Source organism: Diospyros lotus, chromosome 8 (genome assembly GCF_014633365.1).
Source record: "Diospyros lotus cultivar Yz01 chromosome 8, ASM1463336v1, whole genome shotgun sequence".
NCBI classification, from domain to species: domain Eukaryota; kingdom Viridiplantae; phylum Streptophyta; class Magnoliopsida; order Ericales; family Ebenaceae; genus Diospyros; species Diospyros lotus.
The window spans coordinates 34,163,801-34,181,433 of record NC_068345.1 but is presented as its reverse complement, the minus strand read 5'-3'; the positions used below and the strand labels follow the sequence as shown (position 1 = coordinate 34,181,433).

Below are 17,633 nucleotides of genomic sequence, written 5' to 3'. Positions count from 1 at the left end.
ATTTTCAAATGATAGAATCTTACAATTCAAATATTTTAAAATTTACATTTACTTCCATTGGCTTAGTTTACATTTTTGTATATAGGTGGAGTCCAAAATTTCTCAGACGTATCTTTATTTTGTTATATAGTCCATAAATACTTTCTACATCGATTAATTAAAAACCTTCAATTCAATATAGTCTTTAATTTTTTTTCTAATAATATATTTTTCTTAATATTTTTACCGATTGCAACGCGTTAAATTCTCTAGTCCAAATATCAAAATACCAATTTCACCTCTATTTGGCATGGCATGGGTGACATCTAACCCTTTTAAGTCATTAAAAATAAATGTTTATAATTTTAAATCATATAAGCATTCCTATGTCACTTCAAATGGCACCCAAATAAGCACCCATCTGTTCCAAATCCAAATACCTTTCTACAAAATGTATCCAAACAAATAATTTAAAATTTGAAATGCCAAATTCTAAAACTTTGGGCATTTTACGTCATATTCGTATCTATTAGCATGCAGTTTGCAGCCAGCGCCAAGAAAATAACATTGTCCCGGCTGTACGAATAATAATATAATGAATAGATGATAATGATGATACAACACGTGTTTGATTCATCATTTATTCCCGAAGCCATCTAACTAGAAACTAGGTCATATTTTGAACTGCTTGCCCGTCAATATGGTTTATGCATAAAGGCTACACAGAATGGTTGCGGTAAATATCAGTTGTGATCAACTGGTGGCAATAACCACCTTGCTTTCAAGCTACAACAAATGCTTCCTTCCTCACTGCCTTCTCTACTTGAAGTTTCTTCACATTTGATCATAAGCAGAAGAAAGCTGCAATATACTACCAAGTAAATAGAATTCGGATGAGGCTTTCAATTAATTTGCATCCGGCGCCGAGCAATTGATCATCCTAACAAACTGAATATACACAGCAAATAAGCAATTGATCTTCCTTTGGTTGCTCAATATTAGCTGCAAGGCGATCTCTAACAAGAATCAAATTCGGAAGCACAAAGTCTATGGAGCAAGAGGACACCTGCAACCAATAATATTAAGCCGTTACCGAGTCGACTTGGCAAACAAGAAAAACACTTCCAATTAAAGGGCATAATAGTGTGACAGCCCCAACAATTTTGATACATGGTGACTCCTAAACCATTTCGGAACTACTGAAATCACGTTATTGTGTCACATGCGTGCAAGGGTCGCAAGGAATAATGTTTAGATGCGAAGTAAAATTCCTGGGGCTTAAGCCATGTCCACTTGAATGTTTGCCCCTTGAGATTTAGGGACAAGGATAAGCAACAAATGGTTTTCTGGAAACGGTCATCATATGTGCAAGAAGCATACCACATAATGGCCGGCATCTTTTCAAGGACAAAACTGAAATTTTTAGCTGGGTCATTTATGTAGTTGGCCTTGTCATTGTCGATAAACCACGCCCCAAAGGAATAACACCATTAAGGCCTTCAGTTGATTCATCCTCTTCCAAGGAACCTGCCCAGTGGAACAAGTGAATAGCGGAAATTTTAGTCAAGAGCAGGGCGAAGACAGCAAAGACATAAAATCAGCAATACATGTGCTAAAATTGTGGACCATTAGAATAAGTCCTTGGCCTTGGCTAAAAAGATTAGCCTATATGATTTTTTTTTTTTTTCTCTCAACCACTTTATTTGTTGCAAACTGATCATATCTTAAGCATTCATAGAAGTTAACTATTCTATTTCAAATATTATCATATCAAACCACATTCTTTTCCTGAATATCCTCACATTTGTTAATTCATAGAATAGAGATCCCATCTTTACCGGAAATTTCTTCCCCAGCCTGAGTCCCTGCAACTCCAATGCAAGAGTACAAGGAATTTTCGTCTATCTTCAATTGTTCATATGCAAGGTAAATGTCTGCAATACTGGCAGCTTCATACAGCGAAGTCAGATCTTTAATGCATGAAATATCCTGAGCCAAGAGATAAAAAAGTTGAAGATACTATTTATAGGAAAAAATAAACTAAGCACAAAATATATAATAAAATGTGGAAGGCAGTATTGTGGCACACGTTAAACTAGAAGTACTTCAGTTGTTTACGTGAGCCTCAAAACATATTAAAAAAAAAAAAAGGGTTGGGGAAACCTTTTTAATTATTTCCCCAAAAAATATAAGTAGCCGAATTCAGACTGCAAACAGTTCAATAGCCCACATGAATCTGTGATATGTTGTGTCTCAAAAAAAGAAGATGGACAGATTACTTAAGTTTTTTAATGTGTTATGCTTCATTTTTGAACTGTGGTTTTGTTATCTTCTCATTTACCTTCCTTGGAACAGAAGCAGCTTGCAAGTGAGCTAACAATCCTAGCCAATATGCATTAGACTTGGTTTCAGCCTCGTGCCTCATCAGCAGGGTCCTTTTAGCCTGTTAACATGGAAGAAGAGTCCATATTTAGAATTTATTACTTCTTGCGTTGAAAAAATAAACCCTTCACTGCCAATTTCAGAGGTTATTTTCATCAGGAATGACCATATATATGAGATAGTATGCCTTATATTGATCATAGAAAGAAAACCAAACTAGACATTGATATCCCTGAATAAATTTGTTTATGAATTATTCTTAACATGGTAAGGAAAAAACGGATGCATAGTATGCAAACATACAAAAAGTGCTAAAAAATTTTAAAGCAAACTAACCCTGTCCAACTCTCTTTGAACAATCTTGTTAGTATGCAGCCCTCTGAGAACATTCTTGCAAGCATCAACAGCTTTATACACCTGGATTTATTGGTCATAATTGGTACACAAAAACAGAGGAAAGAAAATGACTATCTACAACATTAATCAGATGTAGAAAGACACACCTTGCCTGGTGTTGATGTTACTGAAATAACGTACCACCCAAGATTTAGCCGATCAAACAAATTTAATTCAAATGATACATCATATGTCAATCCAAGAGAATCCCGGACTGTCGTAAAAAGCCTGTGCCAAATGCAGGGGAATATTTCACATGTTCAGAAATTATTACATTTCTTTTAACTGGCACACAATTTCTGCATAAATATAAAAACTAAATGTCTTGAAAATCACAAGAGAAATAGCAGGCACCAAGAACTGACTAGGTTATACCCATACAGCAACCTAGCACACCAGAGGGCACTCACATGACGAAGACAAAATAATGATGGACAAGCAATAAGATAACATTAATTAGTTTTCCTTGTTCCTTGTGTTGCCATCCCATATATATAGTGTTCATATAGATAGAGAACCTTTTCTTATATGAATCACTACTATTACGTTCCAATTCATTCCCCATGCCTACCAAAATAGTATATCAAGTTCATCTAAATTGACCTTTTTTTTTTAATGGGCGTCTTTAATTTCTAGATTCTTTCTTCATTGGACTATTTCTGCAATTAGCAGTAGGATCCGAGTTCTATTAGGTATCTAGGTTCTTTCTTTTCCCCTTCTTTTTGCATGAAGACTTTGAACATGTGAGAACTAACATAGCAGAATCCAAGTGTTTACTTAGTCATGGGTATAATCCAAGTGTTTAGTAGGAGGGCATAATGCTGCAAATACAACATTAGTATTTGTAAGAAAATAAAAACTCAATATATTCATTTATCAAAAGAAAGGGAAAAAAAATAAACAAACAAATGAGCAAACAAAAATGCACACAAATTTGACATAGAGCTTCTACTTTCTATGTTATCTCATATTTCTTCATTCTCCTTGCACCCATAATATGTTTCCTTGCTGTCTCCTCTCATATGTATTACATATATTTTAATTCAGTTTTTCATCTCCCTCTACATCTTCTCTCATGTTCTTTCTTTCCATATCCTTGTCTTCCCAACACTATCTCTTTGTATCAAAATCTACTAGAACAAAATTGGCACATTATTGTATGCTTGTGAATGATGATTGGTTAGTCTGTTGGGGTGGAAGCCCCCATATATAAAGTTAAAATGAACCCAAACCACCTAGGACAAGGATATTCCAACTCAAATTGATCTGGACTAAAACTATCTATTCAAGTAACGTGCCCAGGTGAATCTGTGTCTCAAGGATCAAGCCACATAACCCAAAGTTCCCAATTGTGTCCCCAAGGTTTTCAGTGTTCAGAATACCTTGCAGCCAAGGGTAGTACCTATCCTCACTTTTGCATCCCTAGATGAGTTGTTCGGCTATGGAACAAGCTAGGAGACTGGTTAGCTGTCCTAGTTGCTCACAATCCAATTTAGATAACCCCCAACCCATATGGTACTATTTGATGGCTCTAACATATATCTTGGCAACGCAAACATGTTTGGTACTGTGAGCTTACCATGTATTTCATTTTCACTACGCAACCAAGTTCCTACAACGGGCACCTGTGATGATGGGCTAGATATGCCCAGGATTTGAATAGAATTCTTACAAATTAGTTCTAGGTACAATTTGCAAATATATTAACTTTTTACCTAAGGATTGAAAAAAAATTCCAATATTGAGCCCTAATTACAGCTTCAACAAAATTAGTTAGATTTTTTTTCTTTTTCTGTATTTATGCTGGGTGATGGTCGTTCATTATTATGGATTGAAATTTCAGTTCATGTTGGGTTGGGTTAATGGCATTTTCTAGTATTTTTAAATAATAATATTAATGTTCATATTGGATTAGTGATAGTTTTCAATAGTTTAATGCTTTTTGATTATTATGTTCATAAGCATTGATAACAGCAAATATAAATAATGTATTTTTTTTCTGTATCCCTTCTTCATAAGCCATAATTAGCTGCTATAGCCCATAGACACATCTATTTTTTGTTTTCATATTAGCATCAGTGTTGAGGGCAAGCCTTGCTAGCAATGGCAAGGTTGTTCCTTTGTGACTGGAAAAGGTCATGAGTTCAAGTTGTGGAGACACTCTTTGTATATTAGCATTATGTCAATATCAATGTTGCTTAGAAGTAAAGTGAGAGATGGGGAATAGTGTTAAGGGTAATGGAGAGCATGATGTCATTTTTAGAGGGAAAGAGAGAAAGAGCGCAGTGACTCAGTCAAATTGGAGCCTAAAGAGAGAGAATGATACCAAAGATGATGTGAGTTACATATCACTTGCTTGTGTCAGTTCATTCTTTTAATTCAATCAGTTTTACTAAAAGTTTTTATCATGGTAAAGTATTTAGAAAAAAAAAAGGTAGAACATGATGCAATCAATTTTACATGTGTCATTAACGGTTAGTTGTCAAGACCCTAGGTTTTGCATCTAGGGTTTCTAGTTGACACTCTTGTAAGAAGAAAGAGAGAAAGAGATGAGAGAAATTAGGAAGAAAACAGAGAGAAAAACAGAGGGAAACAAAGAATGGATAGAGAGAAAATGAGAGAACTTGCAATCAATTCATTCATAATGTCTTGGTACAAAGTAGCATAGCCTTATATATGGCTATCCACAGCAATTAATTGGTTACATCATAACAGATTCTATTAATAGCTTATTATAGTTGCAGTAGTTTGTTACAACTACTATAACTGTAATAATTGCAGTTGAAACAACTTCAAGCGCTTTTTGCTATCTCCTATCTCCTAATTCTGCTGATCATGACAGTTAAGAGTAGGAAAATCTCACAGCTTGTAAAGCCCTGTCCCCACCACTTCAGGTTGAATGTATGAATGCTATTTTGTTATTCCATTCAATCAAGAGCCATAATTTTTGTCAAACCCCAACTTATGCAATGTTCTTTATTGTTTCAACTAGTTAGATGTGTTTTTATTAGTCATTTTGTTGTCATGATCCTCAATCTCCCAGTCTATCTGAGAATAGATGTTCTTGAGAATGTGAATCCTAGTTCAATTCTTTTCAGATGTATCATGATGGGGGATTATCATTGAGTAAGATGTGAATGCGAACAGGCTGTGAGTGCTTGTGATGACATGTTAAAACTACTGTCAAAAAGAACATACTATCTATTACTAAGCCACCAGCATAATCGTTAGCCTCAACTCCAGTTTGGCTTCTTTTAGTGAAATCTTAATCTTGTGTTGTGTCATATCCAGATAAGTCTGATATCTAAATTGCTCTTAGAAAGGGAGTTAGATCTTGCATGCAACATCCCATATCTAACTTCATTTATATCTTTAATCCTCGTTATATAACATTATTTTCCAGTAATTGTTGTAGTTATTTTCTTGGTATTGCCTTTTCATTTCGGACTTATCCTCTTCTATTATCCAACAAGGCTGGAAGAAAACACTGGTTAATGAAAGATTTAAACAAGAATAACACACTTGAGAGTGAATCTCTTGTCCAATTGCAAATAGGGCAGTGGGCTGCAAGTGAGCCTTCACGGTAACATATAAGGCAAATGGATCATATTTCTTTTATTTATTTATTATTTTCCGATAAGTGAAGGCCAATGGATCTCAGCAATGCAAAGCAAGTTTGCCAAAGGATTCACTCTGACTTATGGCATTAACTACCAAGAGAAATTTGCGCCTGTGGTAAAGATAAATTTTATATTGCTCCTTTCATGCTCCAAAGGATTGATCCATGCACCAGCTGCATGATAAGAATGCATTTCTTCATGCTGATCTAGAGGAAGAATTGCATGTGGATATTTCACCAAAGTTCTCCACTCTTTCTACTAAAATCGAATTTCCTTAATGAACCTTACCTTCTAAAGCTGCCTCATTACACCTCTAGAGCCTATCACAAGCTTTCTCCAACCCCATAAAATTAATACGGAAGATATTTGTTCTTTTTAAATACTTAGCACCACTGGCCTCTGAAACATGAAATTAAAACTATTTACCTGATTATTATTCCTTTGCCTAGATTTCTACCTGATAATTCTCAAAACTGAATTTTATTGTATTACAACCATAAATGTGGATTTTCAAACACTTTTGCACCGATAATTCTGCACTTTCTTATACAAAATGTAGTAAACAAATATGTTTCTATACCCATATCTCTCAAGAAGTTTCGAGATGGATCTGAATGAACGTAAGAGCCAAATCTGTTCAACTTCAATCCCCAGCTTAAATCTAGTTCCCCTATTTTTACAAAGATTCTACATCCTTGTCCATCCAATCTCCCAATTATTAAGAGTTATTTTTCTAGGACTAAGTTCCCTGTGTGATTTTCATTTAATAACTTGTCATCTCTCTCTCATTTCCTCATCTAGTGTCAACACTCATGAGCCTCATTTTCTATAATTTAATAGGAGATATCACTATGACTTCTGGTATTATATGGATAGGAAGATAACCCAAAACCTAGAGGGTGGTTAACTGGTGTGTTTTACTTTCAGAAAAAAAAAAAAAAATTATTACGTGCACAACATTATGATCCATGCATAATGAACCATAAACAACTTGAACCACTACCAGTGATGTTACCAACAAATATAAAACCAACCATCAACTTTGAACACCACATAAAATGTAATTTACTTTGAAGGATAGCCTTTTACATTACACATATCATTAATTCTAATACCCCTTCTGTTTTCTTTGTTCAAGTAAGAAAAAATCCTTTTGTCACATTATACCAAATTCAGGGATTCATTAATAAACCTTTTTCTCAACTAGACAATTAATATTCAAGATGAAACTTTTAAGTAGGTTTTCAAGATGTGAACCACACATGACCCTAAACACCAGGTTTTTATGAAGTTAGTTTTCGGACATACTGGCTGCAACTAAAATCAGAAAACTAGCAAATATTAGATTCAGACCACTGAATTACTTTTGCTCTATTTCAGATGCAGAGATAAAGACAGAAGTCCTAAAGTTCTTGTCAGTTGAAGTTCCAATTCAAATAAATTCTGTGCATTTCCATGTTGATCCAGCATAACTGACATCCAAGTAGTCAATCAAGGGAAAGAGAACAACCTGTTGGAGGTAGTGACTTGGGGCAGTGTGGTGAACATTGGTACAGAATGCAGTACTTCAGAAAAGAAGAGAAGATATTCCCAATTTGATTTCACTGTTCATAATTAAAAAGATAAATGCAGAGTGCAGCTGAAAATACCTTGAATTTATTATCTCAGCCAACAAACCCATTGTAATTGCAAAGAATAATGGATGACTATGGAATCTGCCTTGCAGGCTTTTTTGTTCCTCATTTCTATCCAAAGGTGATTCATCTAGCAATTGTTCATCTGCAAAGAAAATTGTGTAGTTGGATAACTTCATCCATGTAACAACACATTATCGCTGACGTTTGGTATGTGTATTTTCCAAAAGTAACTTCTAACAAATAGTAACACAATCCTGTTAAGTATCAAGCTTAAAGGTATATGTTTAAAACAGGACAGATAAATTTACAACCTTCAAGAAAATCACAGCTCTGGAAGTGAATTCCAAAGCTTACAATCACAGATCATGTTCATAGCATGCCTCTTCTTCTTTGTTTCCAACATCAAGACAATTGAAAGAAGGCACCTGGAGTTCTTCCTAGGAATAAATATTTACTCAAGCATGAAGAGACATCACATTCTTTATCAGCACAAGCCTAAATCCTACCAGGTGGAGTAAGCTATATGAATTCTAGCTCTCCAAGGCCAGAATTCATGATTAAAAAAAAAAAAAAAATGATTTCATGCTAACAATCAGCCACCTAATGCAACCCTCATATTTGCAAATAAAAAACTTATTCAAGCATGTTCTTAAAAAGTCGTAAGAAGCTAACAAGTATCAATTGCTCTTGTTGAGAGTAAAATAATAGTATAAAAGATAAAGTTAACTCTCTATCTAATAACTTAAACTTTTAAATCAAATGGTGGTTAACAATTTACATGGTATCAAAGCAAACCAAGGTCCAGAGTCAAACCTCATCACTAACCCACTACTTAAAATTGTTGCACGTGGTTGGACCAATTATCTGTTAAACCTAGCCACACGTGGGGAGGCATGTTGAGAGTAAAATAGTAGTATAAAAGATATTAAGTTATTAGATCAGATAGTGGTTAACAATTCAATAGTTCCCACAAAGATCAAATTTGAAATATTGGTGTCAAACAGCCATATGATCATAACATGCAACTGAAAATCACTATTCATGCAATAGGGATGGCATAGCATGAAAAGTTAAATACAATCAAACTCGAGGGTATAACAAATTCTAATAGTTTTCTTTCATCAACACAAGTCAAAATGTAAATATTGTTCCATGCAGACCTAACATTTAGTTACTTTTTTCATTCCTTTTGGAAAGTGCATAGAGATACTTCAAAGTTGCCTTAAATCAAGGTCTTCTTCTCTTCTCCCTTCATTTCTATTTGTCAAATTCTTGCGTCTTAATTGCAAGCAATAAGTTCCTATCACACTGCTTTCCCTGCTATGGAAGAATCATCGTGAAGATTCACACAACTTCCTACAAACAGTGTTTCACTATGGAAACAAGTGCATCCACCAAAAACTGTCATCAGTGAAAGAACCAAGAGGGAACTAACACAACTTGTTGAGCTGAGAACCAACCAAGCCAAATTTCAGTTTGGTGCCTATTCAAGAGCACCGGTGGAATGGTCCCAGGTCTCAACTTTCATGAACGCTGACATAAGTTAAGTTCTCAGGTTGGAAGATGATCCTCAGTTTCAAGCCCAGAACCAAGCTTTTGTTTTTTCTTTTTCTTTTTTTATTCCTCATAAGGAAATGTATGTATGGAAAAGACCCTAAACAAGAAAAGACACCACACAAAAAGAAAAAGGAAAAAAGCTTATGTATCTATGTAAAAGCCCATAAGGAACTGGGATACACGTGATGTGAAAAGCTTAAGTGCTCTTCCTTTAGTTGTCCTTTTTTTTTTTTTTTTTTTTTTTTTGGGGGGGGGGGGGGGGGGGTTTGGTAGATAAATGAAAACAGCAAAAACCATCCAAAAAAGAACTCTACTTTATGTGCCTCTTCCTTAGACTTAATTCTACACTTTTTGCTAATAGCTTGATCTCACATAAAATATAAAAGCATAAAAATAATTCTCCTATGCTCTCCTTCATAACAAGTTCACAAAGTGTAGCGAGTAAAAGTTTCAGACAGACATGCATATATTTCATATGCATACATATCTGGAGAGAGAGAGAGAGGTTAATTTCTGCAATTGAACATCATTCACTGATTTTAGAAAAGGCTCACAAAATAAATTTGTGAGTTAAATTTTTAACTGATCTGTGAGCTTCAATAGCAGTATTCAGAGATACAAGGATGCATGCTGAGATTTCACACATTGACAAAGTGGGGAGGAAGTAAACTCATTCATATTAAATCATTACAGTTCCCATGACTGCATAAACTAGTGGTCAGTTATATTCTTACATTGAAGGGACCATATTGGCTGTACAACAAGCTTTATTCTTCAAGTTGCAACTGATACTCCCACTCCTAAGATTCATATATTGGTGGATAGGTTTCTATAGTACACTAAGGGAAAAAAAATGATTTGTGGCCTGCCTCTGTGACTTGGCAGGTACCTGTGGCAAGTGGGCTCGCAAAGGGGAAAGAATTGTTTAAAACATCACAATTAAAAAAGATTTGTTTAGACCTGAATCATGTCATATTTTTTCTATTAATTTGATTTAGTTCTTAGATCGTGGTTAGGTTCTGAGTTGAAACATAGAGAACCAAACTAGGTTCATTTTATCAGCATGAAACTATAACAAGCCAACAAAGGTTCATTTCTTAGGCAGAGCCCTTGTACTTCCTGTACTTATAGGACTATATTTTTCTTTTTCGGTTGCTTCACAGAAAAGGAAGAGGGAGAGTTGGCACTACTAAATGTTAAGTCCGCTATGGTGCAGATATTAAAGGAAAAGAACAAAGACAGTATGAAATTATAAGAAGATTATTCTAGGTGGGATTGACACAATATTATAGTCTCACATGATAGAAGTAGCAATAAAACGATAAGATAGAAACTAAATGCAAGTATCAACAAAAATAATAATGGTAAAGAAAAAGGAAGGCAAATATAATATGTGGTCCAGTATAATGTAATGCAAAAACTAACCATAATTAGCTGATATGTTTCTGACAGTCTCAAAAAGGTCTTCTCCGTCAGCAGTAAAACCCCAGCGGTTCGGAGCAGGGCCAGCAATATATGCGCATGCTCTTTCATCAGTGTCTTTCAGAAATACCTGTTGAATACCAAATTACTAGTTAGACCCCACAAGTCAATGGAAAGGCAGAGGGCTTACTAACAAGACTCCCTATAATAAAGGAACATAGAGGGCAATCACCATGTAACCAAATGTCTGGAGAATCATAAGCAGTAAAGCTAAACCTACTATAGACGCATCACGAATATTTCAACTTCTTAACTAAGTATTAAATTAAAATTGTTAATTGTGAACACTAGCATCACTACTCACTTGTTGAGACTGCAGAACAGATGGATATGGCTGGAACCTGATTGGGTTAAATCCACGGGTTGTATCAAAACCTCTTCTTGCACTAACAGTGCCCAGGTAATCAAGAATACAAGATTCAATGTCCTCCTCTGAGAAGTCCCCAACAATGCTTACCTGATGAGAGATTGAACATATTGGGCTGAGAAAGTTTTGTTTTTTCACTCTTAAAGCCCATTTAAAAGATTAAGTAGCAGTAATTACTCACTTCCATGTTATCACCAACAAACTGATTCATCACTGCATCTCTTACTGATTCCAATGTTAAGTTTTCTAATGATTGTGGTGTGGGCTCAACGAAACGCTCATCTCCATTTAACATGGCTAGCATCAGCTTGTGAGCAGTTGAGCGTTCCAAGCTCTTAGGAATAGACCGATAATATGACAAATATAACTGTCTAGCTCGATCAAATGCATCATCAAGCCAGACGCTATGCTGCATGTCAGCAACAATGATTAAGAAACAACGCAACTGATGAAACATCAACATTAGCATAATCATGATGTATAGTAGCTGAGCAACTACGATGAATAATTTGACATTCTCAAACATGTGATTAGACTTGAGTTGCAAACTTGAGCCCATCTATAACCAGGTCACAATAGATCAAACAAATAAAACCATCTGAGGATGTACCAACAGGAAATGTTTTTACCAAAATGTCAAAAGGTTAAGGCTGAGATTACCTCAAGTACCATATGAAGTAACTGGAATGCTGCGCGCATTCCATTGTCCCTTAATGTAAAACGGAACTCCATACAAATAAATTCTTCAGTGGACTCCAGCGAGCAATTAATGAGGTGATTGACACAAAAAAGTTCTACCTGGAGAAGAATAATAAGATTTGGGGATGAATTCAATAACCAGAAAATCATATAGAGAAAGATGCATGGGCTACAAATCCACAATGATACATGTAAAACTGGGCATTTTGCAAGTAAAGTTAGCCATCAGCAAATGGTTAACAACTAATACTATGAATTGGAGCAGAATTAAGACAATTGTCTACAGACCATATGCCCAAATGCAGTAACATTGTTGCTTAGTACTGCAGAGAAATTGTTATACAGTCACAAAGTATGAAATAACGAAATCCTAGAAAAAAACAATGCTGTTGTTAACCTGCTCCCTTGAAAAGTTGCCTACACGACCACCCTCACTTAGAGTTCGAACACCCAACACAACGGCACCCCTTGAGTCAGGCATTTCAGCTGCTCGGCCACCACCAACTATAAGTCGCATTACACCTCCCCTTGCCTCATTCCTAGAGATCTAAACATCATATAAAAATGTAAACATGGTAAGAGTAGCATGCACCGTTAACACATTGCAACAGTAACTAGAGAAGAAACAGTAGAATTTAAGTCTAAAATAAAACAAATGTTGTAAATGCCTCTGCAATTATGAATGTCATCTGGCACAAACTAGCCCTATGTATCTGAGTATATCATAATTAGAAGAATAATTGCCACTAACAATTGAATGCAAACATGATTCAATTTACCTTGTAATTAACAGGAATACCATTTGAAAGTCGCAGCTGAGTAATCGCTGTTTCCTTATCATAAACTTTAGCATCATTTACTTCTGGACTTGTGGGAATAAAAGATGGTCTATGTTGCAACAGTAATTCCTGAAGTTGTGATGAAGATATCAATTCTTTTGGCACCTCAAGCTGCAAATGTTAAATAAAAAAAAAGTTTAAGTTCAGAAAATTGAGGAGGTTCAAAGTGTAAGCAAGTAAAGTTGTAGGTAAATAACACCTCTGGCTCAGGTTCTACAGGTTCCTCCAATCCCGCACAAATAGCAGTGGTGATTTCATCAGGTGTTATCCTGAAGTCAGTTTCACCTATTCTATCAACATGAAATTTCTTTGGAACACATGCAACAATTGCTGCAGGAAGTGGCGCAGATGGGTTTCCAAAGTCAGAGATGAATTCTAAAACCTCAGCACCAACTGAATTAACCTGTAATATTAGTAAAAAGTGAAATTAATTTTAAGATTTTCCAACAGACAGGCAAGTACATGGTCAACTGAAATCATTACGCCAGGACTAAGTATTAGATTATTGAAAGAACCAGAACCAGCAAAGGGCACTGAATAAATCTGATTAATTTTGTTTCATATAACCAAAGAAACAACAGAGAAAACCCCAAAAACCTAGACATACCTAGGTGAAGCCACAATGGCTTGACATTATATCCATCACACTTGAAGGCTTCTCACATTTCTAAATATAAAATCTTCTTATACAACAAGTCACAGAAAGATCAAAACAAGGAATATATTACTGTACTATAAGGTAAATCCAATTGTGAGCTTTGGATCCTGTATGATGCAAAAAATAAGTAATTTCACTAGGTTAACATCTTTAACCAAGAAGAAATTTGATAAAAGAAACAATAGTATAGTCATGAGAGTTCCATAATAAAGGACATTACAGCAAGATAGCCTCAAGACAAGGATCAAAATATCAATATCTTCTCCTACTTGTGTCATCAGGGAGGCATGACGCATCATGGCATGTCCATATGTATAAAAGTCCTAGACAATCGGGTTCCTAAACAGAGGTTTGAATAACACAATAATCAATTCGAACAGTAGGTCTTCAAGAAGCATATTCCACAAAGTTCCCAATCATAAAAGGACCATAATAGCTCAATCATGTGATGATGCAACTTCGTCATTAGTGTCACATTAAAGCATTACAAATAACAATTAATATGAAATCATATATTTGGACCTCACCACAGGGAGTCACTAGCCACAGAATTATGAATTAGTTTCCTCTAGTTAATAGAATCCTAATTAGATTGGGATTATGCTTACAATCTTTTTATTTTTTTTTTGGTAACGTAGGGGCTCCAAGCTTCACTCAACTAGTCCCCAACGGATCCATGCAAACCGACTTGCACATATGGACCAAGTAAGACTCCACCCAAATGATGATAGTCATGGCCCAAAGAAATAACCTCACTTTGTGCTTTACAATCTTAATTAGTTGGATCAAGGAATCCTAGTTAGAGTAGATCTTTATTTTATTTAGTGTATTTCTTATTTTTAATGTGTTTCCTAATTTCTTTTAATACCTTTTTTATTTCCTCTAGTTAATAGAATCCTAAAGATTGGGATTATGTTTAAAATCACAATTAGACTGGATCAAGGAACCATAGTTAAGAGTAGATTTTTATCTATTAGTTGCCTACAAAAAGTCCTTTTAGGTTGTAATTGAAAACAGCTTTGATTATTGACATTGATTAATGATATTGTTTTTGAGCAATCAGGATTACTCTTGTTCTTAGTTTCGGGTTGTGCATCACTATATCCAATATAAAAATTGCTAGGTAAAATGCACCAATAAGAAGTTAGGCTACTCTCAATGGTTGCATCATTTAAGAACAGAAATTACTTCTTCAAGAGTTACTGTTCCAGCAACAGCAACCAAACTCTCATGTCCTTGTCTTTGATCCATGACTGTATGGCCAAGGGCATCACTCTCCATAATGAAGTCCAAATTATCCACTGAAGGGACACTATCAATCATTGCAGCCAACTGTTCACTATCTTTCAGTAGCGCATCCATATAACGAGCTAATTCACCTTTGGTGACTCCAAACTCCTTCAGCCTCCGAACCTGCAGTAAAAAAGATACGGACCAGAATAAACACAGTTAAAATATACAGTAGTGTAACTGAACTGGGCAGCAGTATATAAGTTAAAACATCTTAATGAACCTTAAAATGAAATAAACAACATATAATTATGATGTGAAAAAAATAAAAAAGACAAACTCAATTGAAGAAATCAGCATTTACTGCAATAATAAGGGATATTAAAAACAAACACTAACCTCCTGAACGGCAACTTTTATTGCACTTTGCCAATTATTCGGTTCGGCATTAACTGTAAGAGTAGTCACAGTGCAGCCTTCTCGTCCAGAATCACTATGATCCAATTCAATTGAGGTGAATGGAGGATTTGAACTCTGGAAAAAGTAAAATGTTTAACTAGAAATAAAATTGCAAATTGGAGCCATCTAAGAAGCAATTAAGTCACCAGATAATAAATACAACATAAGAAAGAACATAGCAATGATGTGAGCGATTACACCTGTCATATGAATAACCAGATCCTAAGTAAATTTTACACATAAAAGCAGCTTAAGTGAAGAGTCTCCAAGCATAAGTTGAGGCTTCAGTTCTTTGAATGTTAATTTTAAACCCATATATGAACAGCTATTATGAGGCCTTTGGTAGCACTGATTTCCATATGCAGCCAAACCATTTCTTATACTACTTTGTCAATACCAGCTATAGCACATTATCCTTGGACTTCAGAAATGATACAGCAGTAATAATGATAAATCCAAAAAGAATTACAAAAGACCACATTAAAAACCGAAAGAAGATGGAGGAAGGCCAATCTAACAAAAAGGAAAGACACCTAACACAATTGATAACTTCCAGCTGAAGTACAAATCAAATTGCAGTACTCACAATGACAAGATACAATTGACTCATAGATGAGTTCCCTCGAGTACAATTACATAATGACAAGATCTGACATAATCATAAGGCATGTTAGGGTTGCATGCCTTATGATTATGACAAGGGATGTTAGTACAAGGGATGTTAGTACAATTACATTGCAACCCTAACATGCCTTATGATTATGTCAGATCAACTGGCAGTCTGGCAATCAAATTTATTTATGAGAAGAAATAAGAGAGTTGTAAACAGGGTATAAACCTTGTATCTGGTATTTATACGGAAATGCAAAGCAGAAAGAAATATTCTCTTCATCAGGACATTGCGTAAGTCACCATATGTGCAGACCTTATTAACAGGAATCTGCCAAAAGAATTCAAAGCAATATATTAGCAAAAGGGGGGGGGGGGGGGGGAGTAAAGAAAAATAAGCAGAGACCAAACAAATAATTTTTTTTTATCAACATATCTGGGTATTGGCCTGAGCCAGTCCCCATGATGCTACAATAAAACCTCACAACCAGCTACCAACGCAAACTGCAAAGCATGGCCAAATAAGAAGGCCTAACTTGCAAACAAACTAAATACTACTAATACATGATTGCTGTATTTTGTCATTTTGAGTTGTTGAGGTGATCTAATCTTGCCTTTAGGCAGATTACATAGTATTTAGAAAAAGATGACTATGAAGGTTATGGCAGGAACAGAGTTCAATAATAGCAGCACAAATTTCCTAAGATACATAATATGAAATATTGTGTGCTTGAGTTAGGCAAAAAGAAAAAATTGTGCTTGATGTCTACAAAAAGAATCTTATGTCTGGCTTAAGTCAGTTTGCTTGCCACTTTAGTCTGTTAAACATGAAGATCATTTTCATTTTTCCTCTACCAAACTCCTTGAGTTATTATATGATTAATTCCCCAAGGAAAGCCCCTTCCGAGCATATAATGAATTAGGTTTAGGATTTCCCTAGCAAGACGCTGTCCAGGGTGGGTCTCTAGAGTATGAGCACAGGACCCTCCACTTGGTTTAATGTTTAGGTATTAACTGTCAAGAGGCTGGTGGAACCCTTTTCTCCGTCTGCAGGGAGTTCATATAATCAAATTCCAATTTTGCATGAACAAGGACGGTATCAACAGAACTTCATTTACCTAATAAAAGTAGTCATAAAGAAAATGTAAGCCAACCAAAAAAAGTGATAACAATAGCAGTCACCTCCCCCCACCCCAAAAAAAAGCCTCAGGGGAGGGGGTGCATGGAATTACAGGTTAACATTATTTTAGGCTCTTATTTACCTAACAAGAGCAGTCACAAGGAAATGTAAATCAACCAAAAAAATGTAATGACAATAGCAGCGCTCCCCACTCAACCCCCCCCCCCCCCCCAAAAAAAAAAAAAAAAACACACACACACACACCCAAAAGCCTCAGGGAAGGGAATGCATGGAATTACAGGAGAACTTTACATTAGGCTGTTCTTTGTGTAAACCTACTGCAAGTGCTCCCTCTATATATGAATATGTGAATCTTCATTTGACCCTTTTCAGTGTTTATTTTCACTTTATACTTCACATAATCAACTGACCATGTCAATTCGTAATATCAAGAAGAACAGAGAGCAATCAGCCTTGAATTTGCCAACAGAGTTATTGGTGTAAAGACAATGTATGAAAAGCCATTAGCATATTCTTGTGAAAAGAAAGGTGGCATAAATATTTATGAAAAAAAAAGAAGCACAAGTGGCATAAACATA

The 17,633-nt window shown here is 35.4% G+C and overlaps 1 protein-coding gene across 4 annotated transcripts in view; it reads right to left on the bottom strand.

The window, feature by feature from the left end:
• Window positions 1–556: 556 nt before the first annotated feature.
• LOC127807928 (stromal processing peptidase, chloroplastic) overlaps window positions 557–17,633 on the bottom strand; it is a 36,639-nt gene continuing 19,562 nt past the window's right edge. For all 4 annotated transcript variants that reach the window (XM_052346164.1, XM_052346162.1, XM_052346163.1 and 1 more), the window contains 17 exons: window positions 16,144–16,245; window positions 15,246–15,380; window positions 14,805–15,029; window positions 13,158–13,361; window positions 12,899–13,069; window positions 12,517–12,666; window positions 12,081–12,218; window positions 11,602–11,829; window positions 11,358–11,510; window positions 10,997–11,123; window positions 8,027–8,156; window positions 2,865–2,985; window positions 2,698–2,778; window positions 2,321–2,422; window positions 1,818–1,968; window positions 1,360–1,506; window positions 557–1,045 (listed from right to left, as the gene is read on the bottom strand). In XM_052346164.1, the coding sequence (XP_052202124.1) occupies window positions 1,415–1,506; window positions 1,818–1,968; window positions 2,321–2,422; window positions 2,698–2,778; window positions 2,865–2,985; window positions 8,027–8,156; window positions 10,997–11,123; window positions 11,358–11,510; window positions 11,602–11,829; window positions 12,081–12,218; window positions 12,517–12,666; window positions 12,899–13,069; window positions 13,158–13,361; window positions 14,805–15,029; window positions 15,246–15,380; window positions 16,144–16,245 (2,310 nt within the window). In that variant the 3' untranslated portion in view covers window positions 557–1,045; window positions 1,360–1,414. The remainder of the gene's footprint in view (window positions 1,046–1,359; window positions 1,507–1,817; window positions 1,969–2,320; window positions 2,423–2,697; window positions 2,779–2,864; window positions 2,986–8,026; window positions 8,157–10,996; window positions 11,124–11,357; window positions 11,511–11,601; window positions 11,830–12,080; window positions 12,219–12,516; window positions 12,667–12,898; window positions 13,070–13,157; window positions 13,362–14,804; window positions 15,030–15,245; window positions 15,381–16,143; window positions 16,246–17,633) is intronic.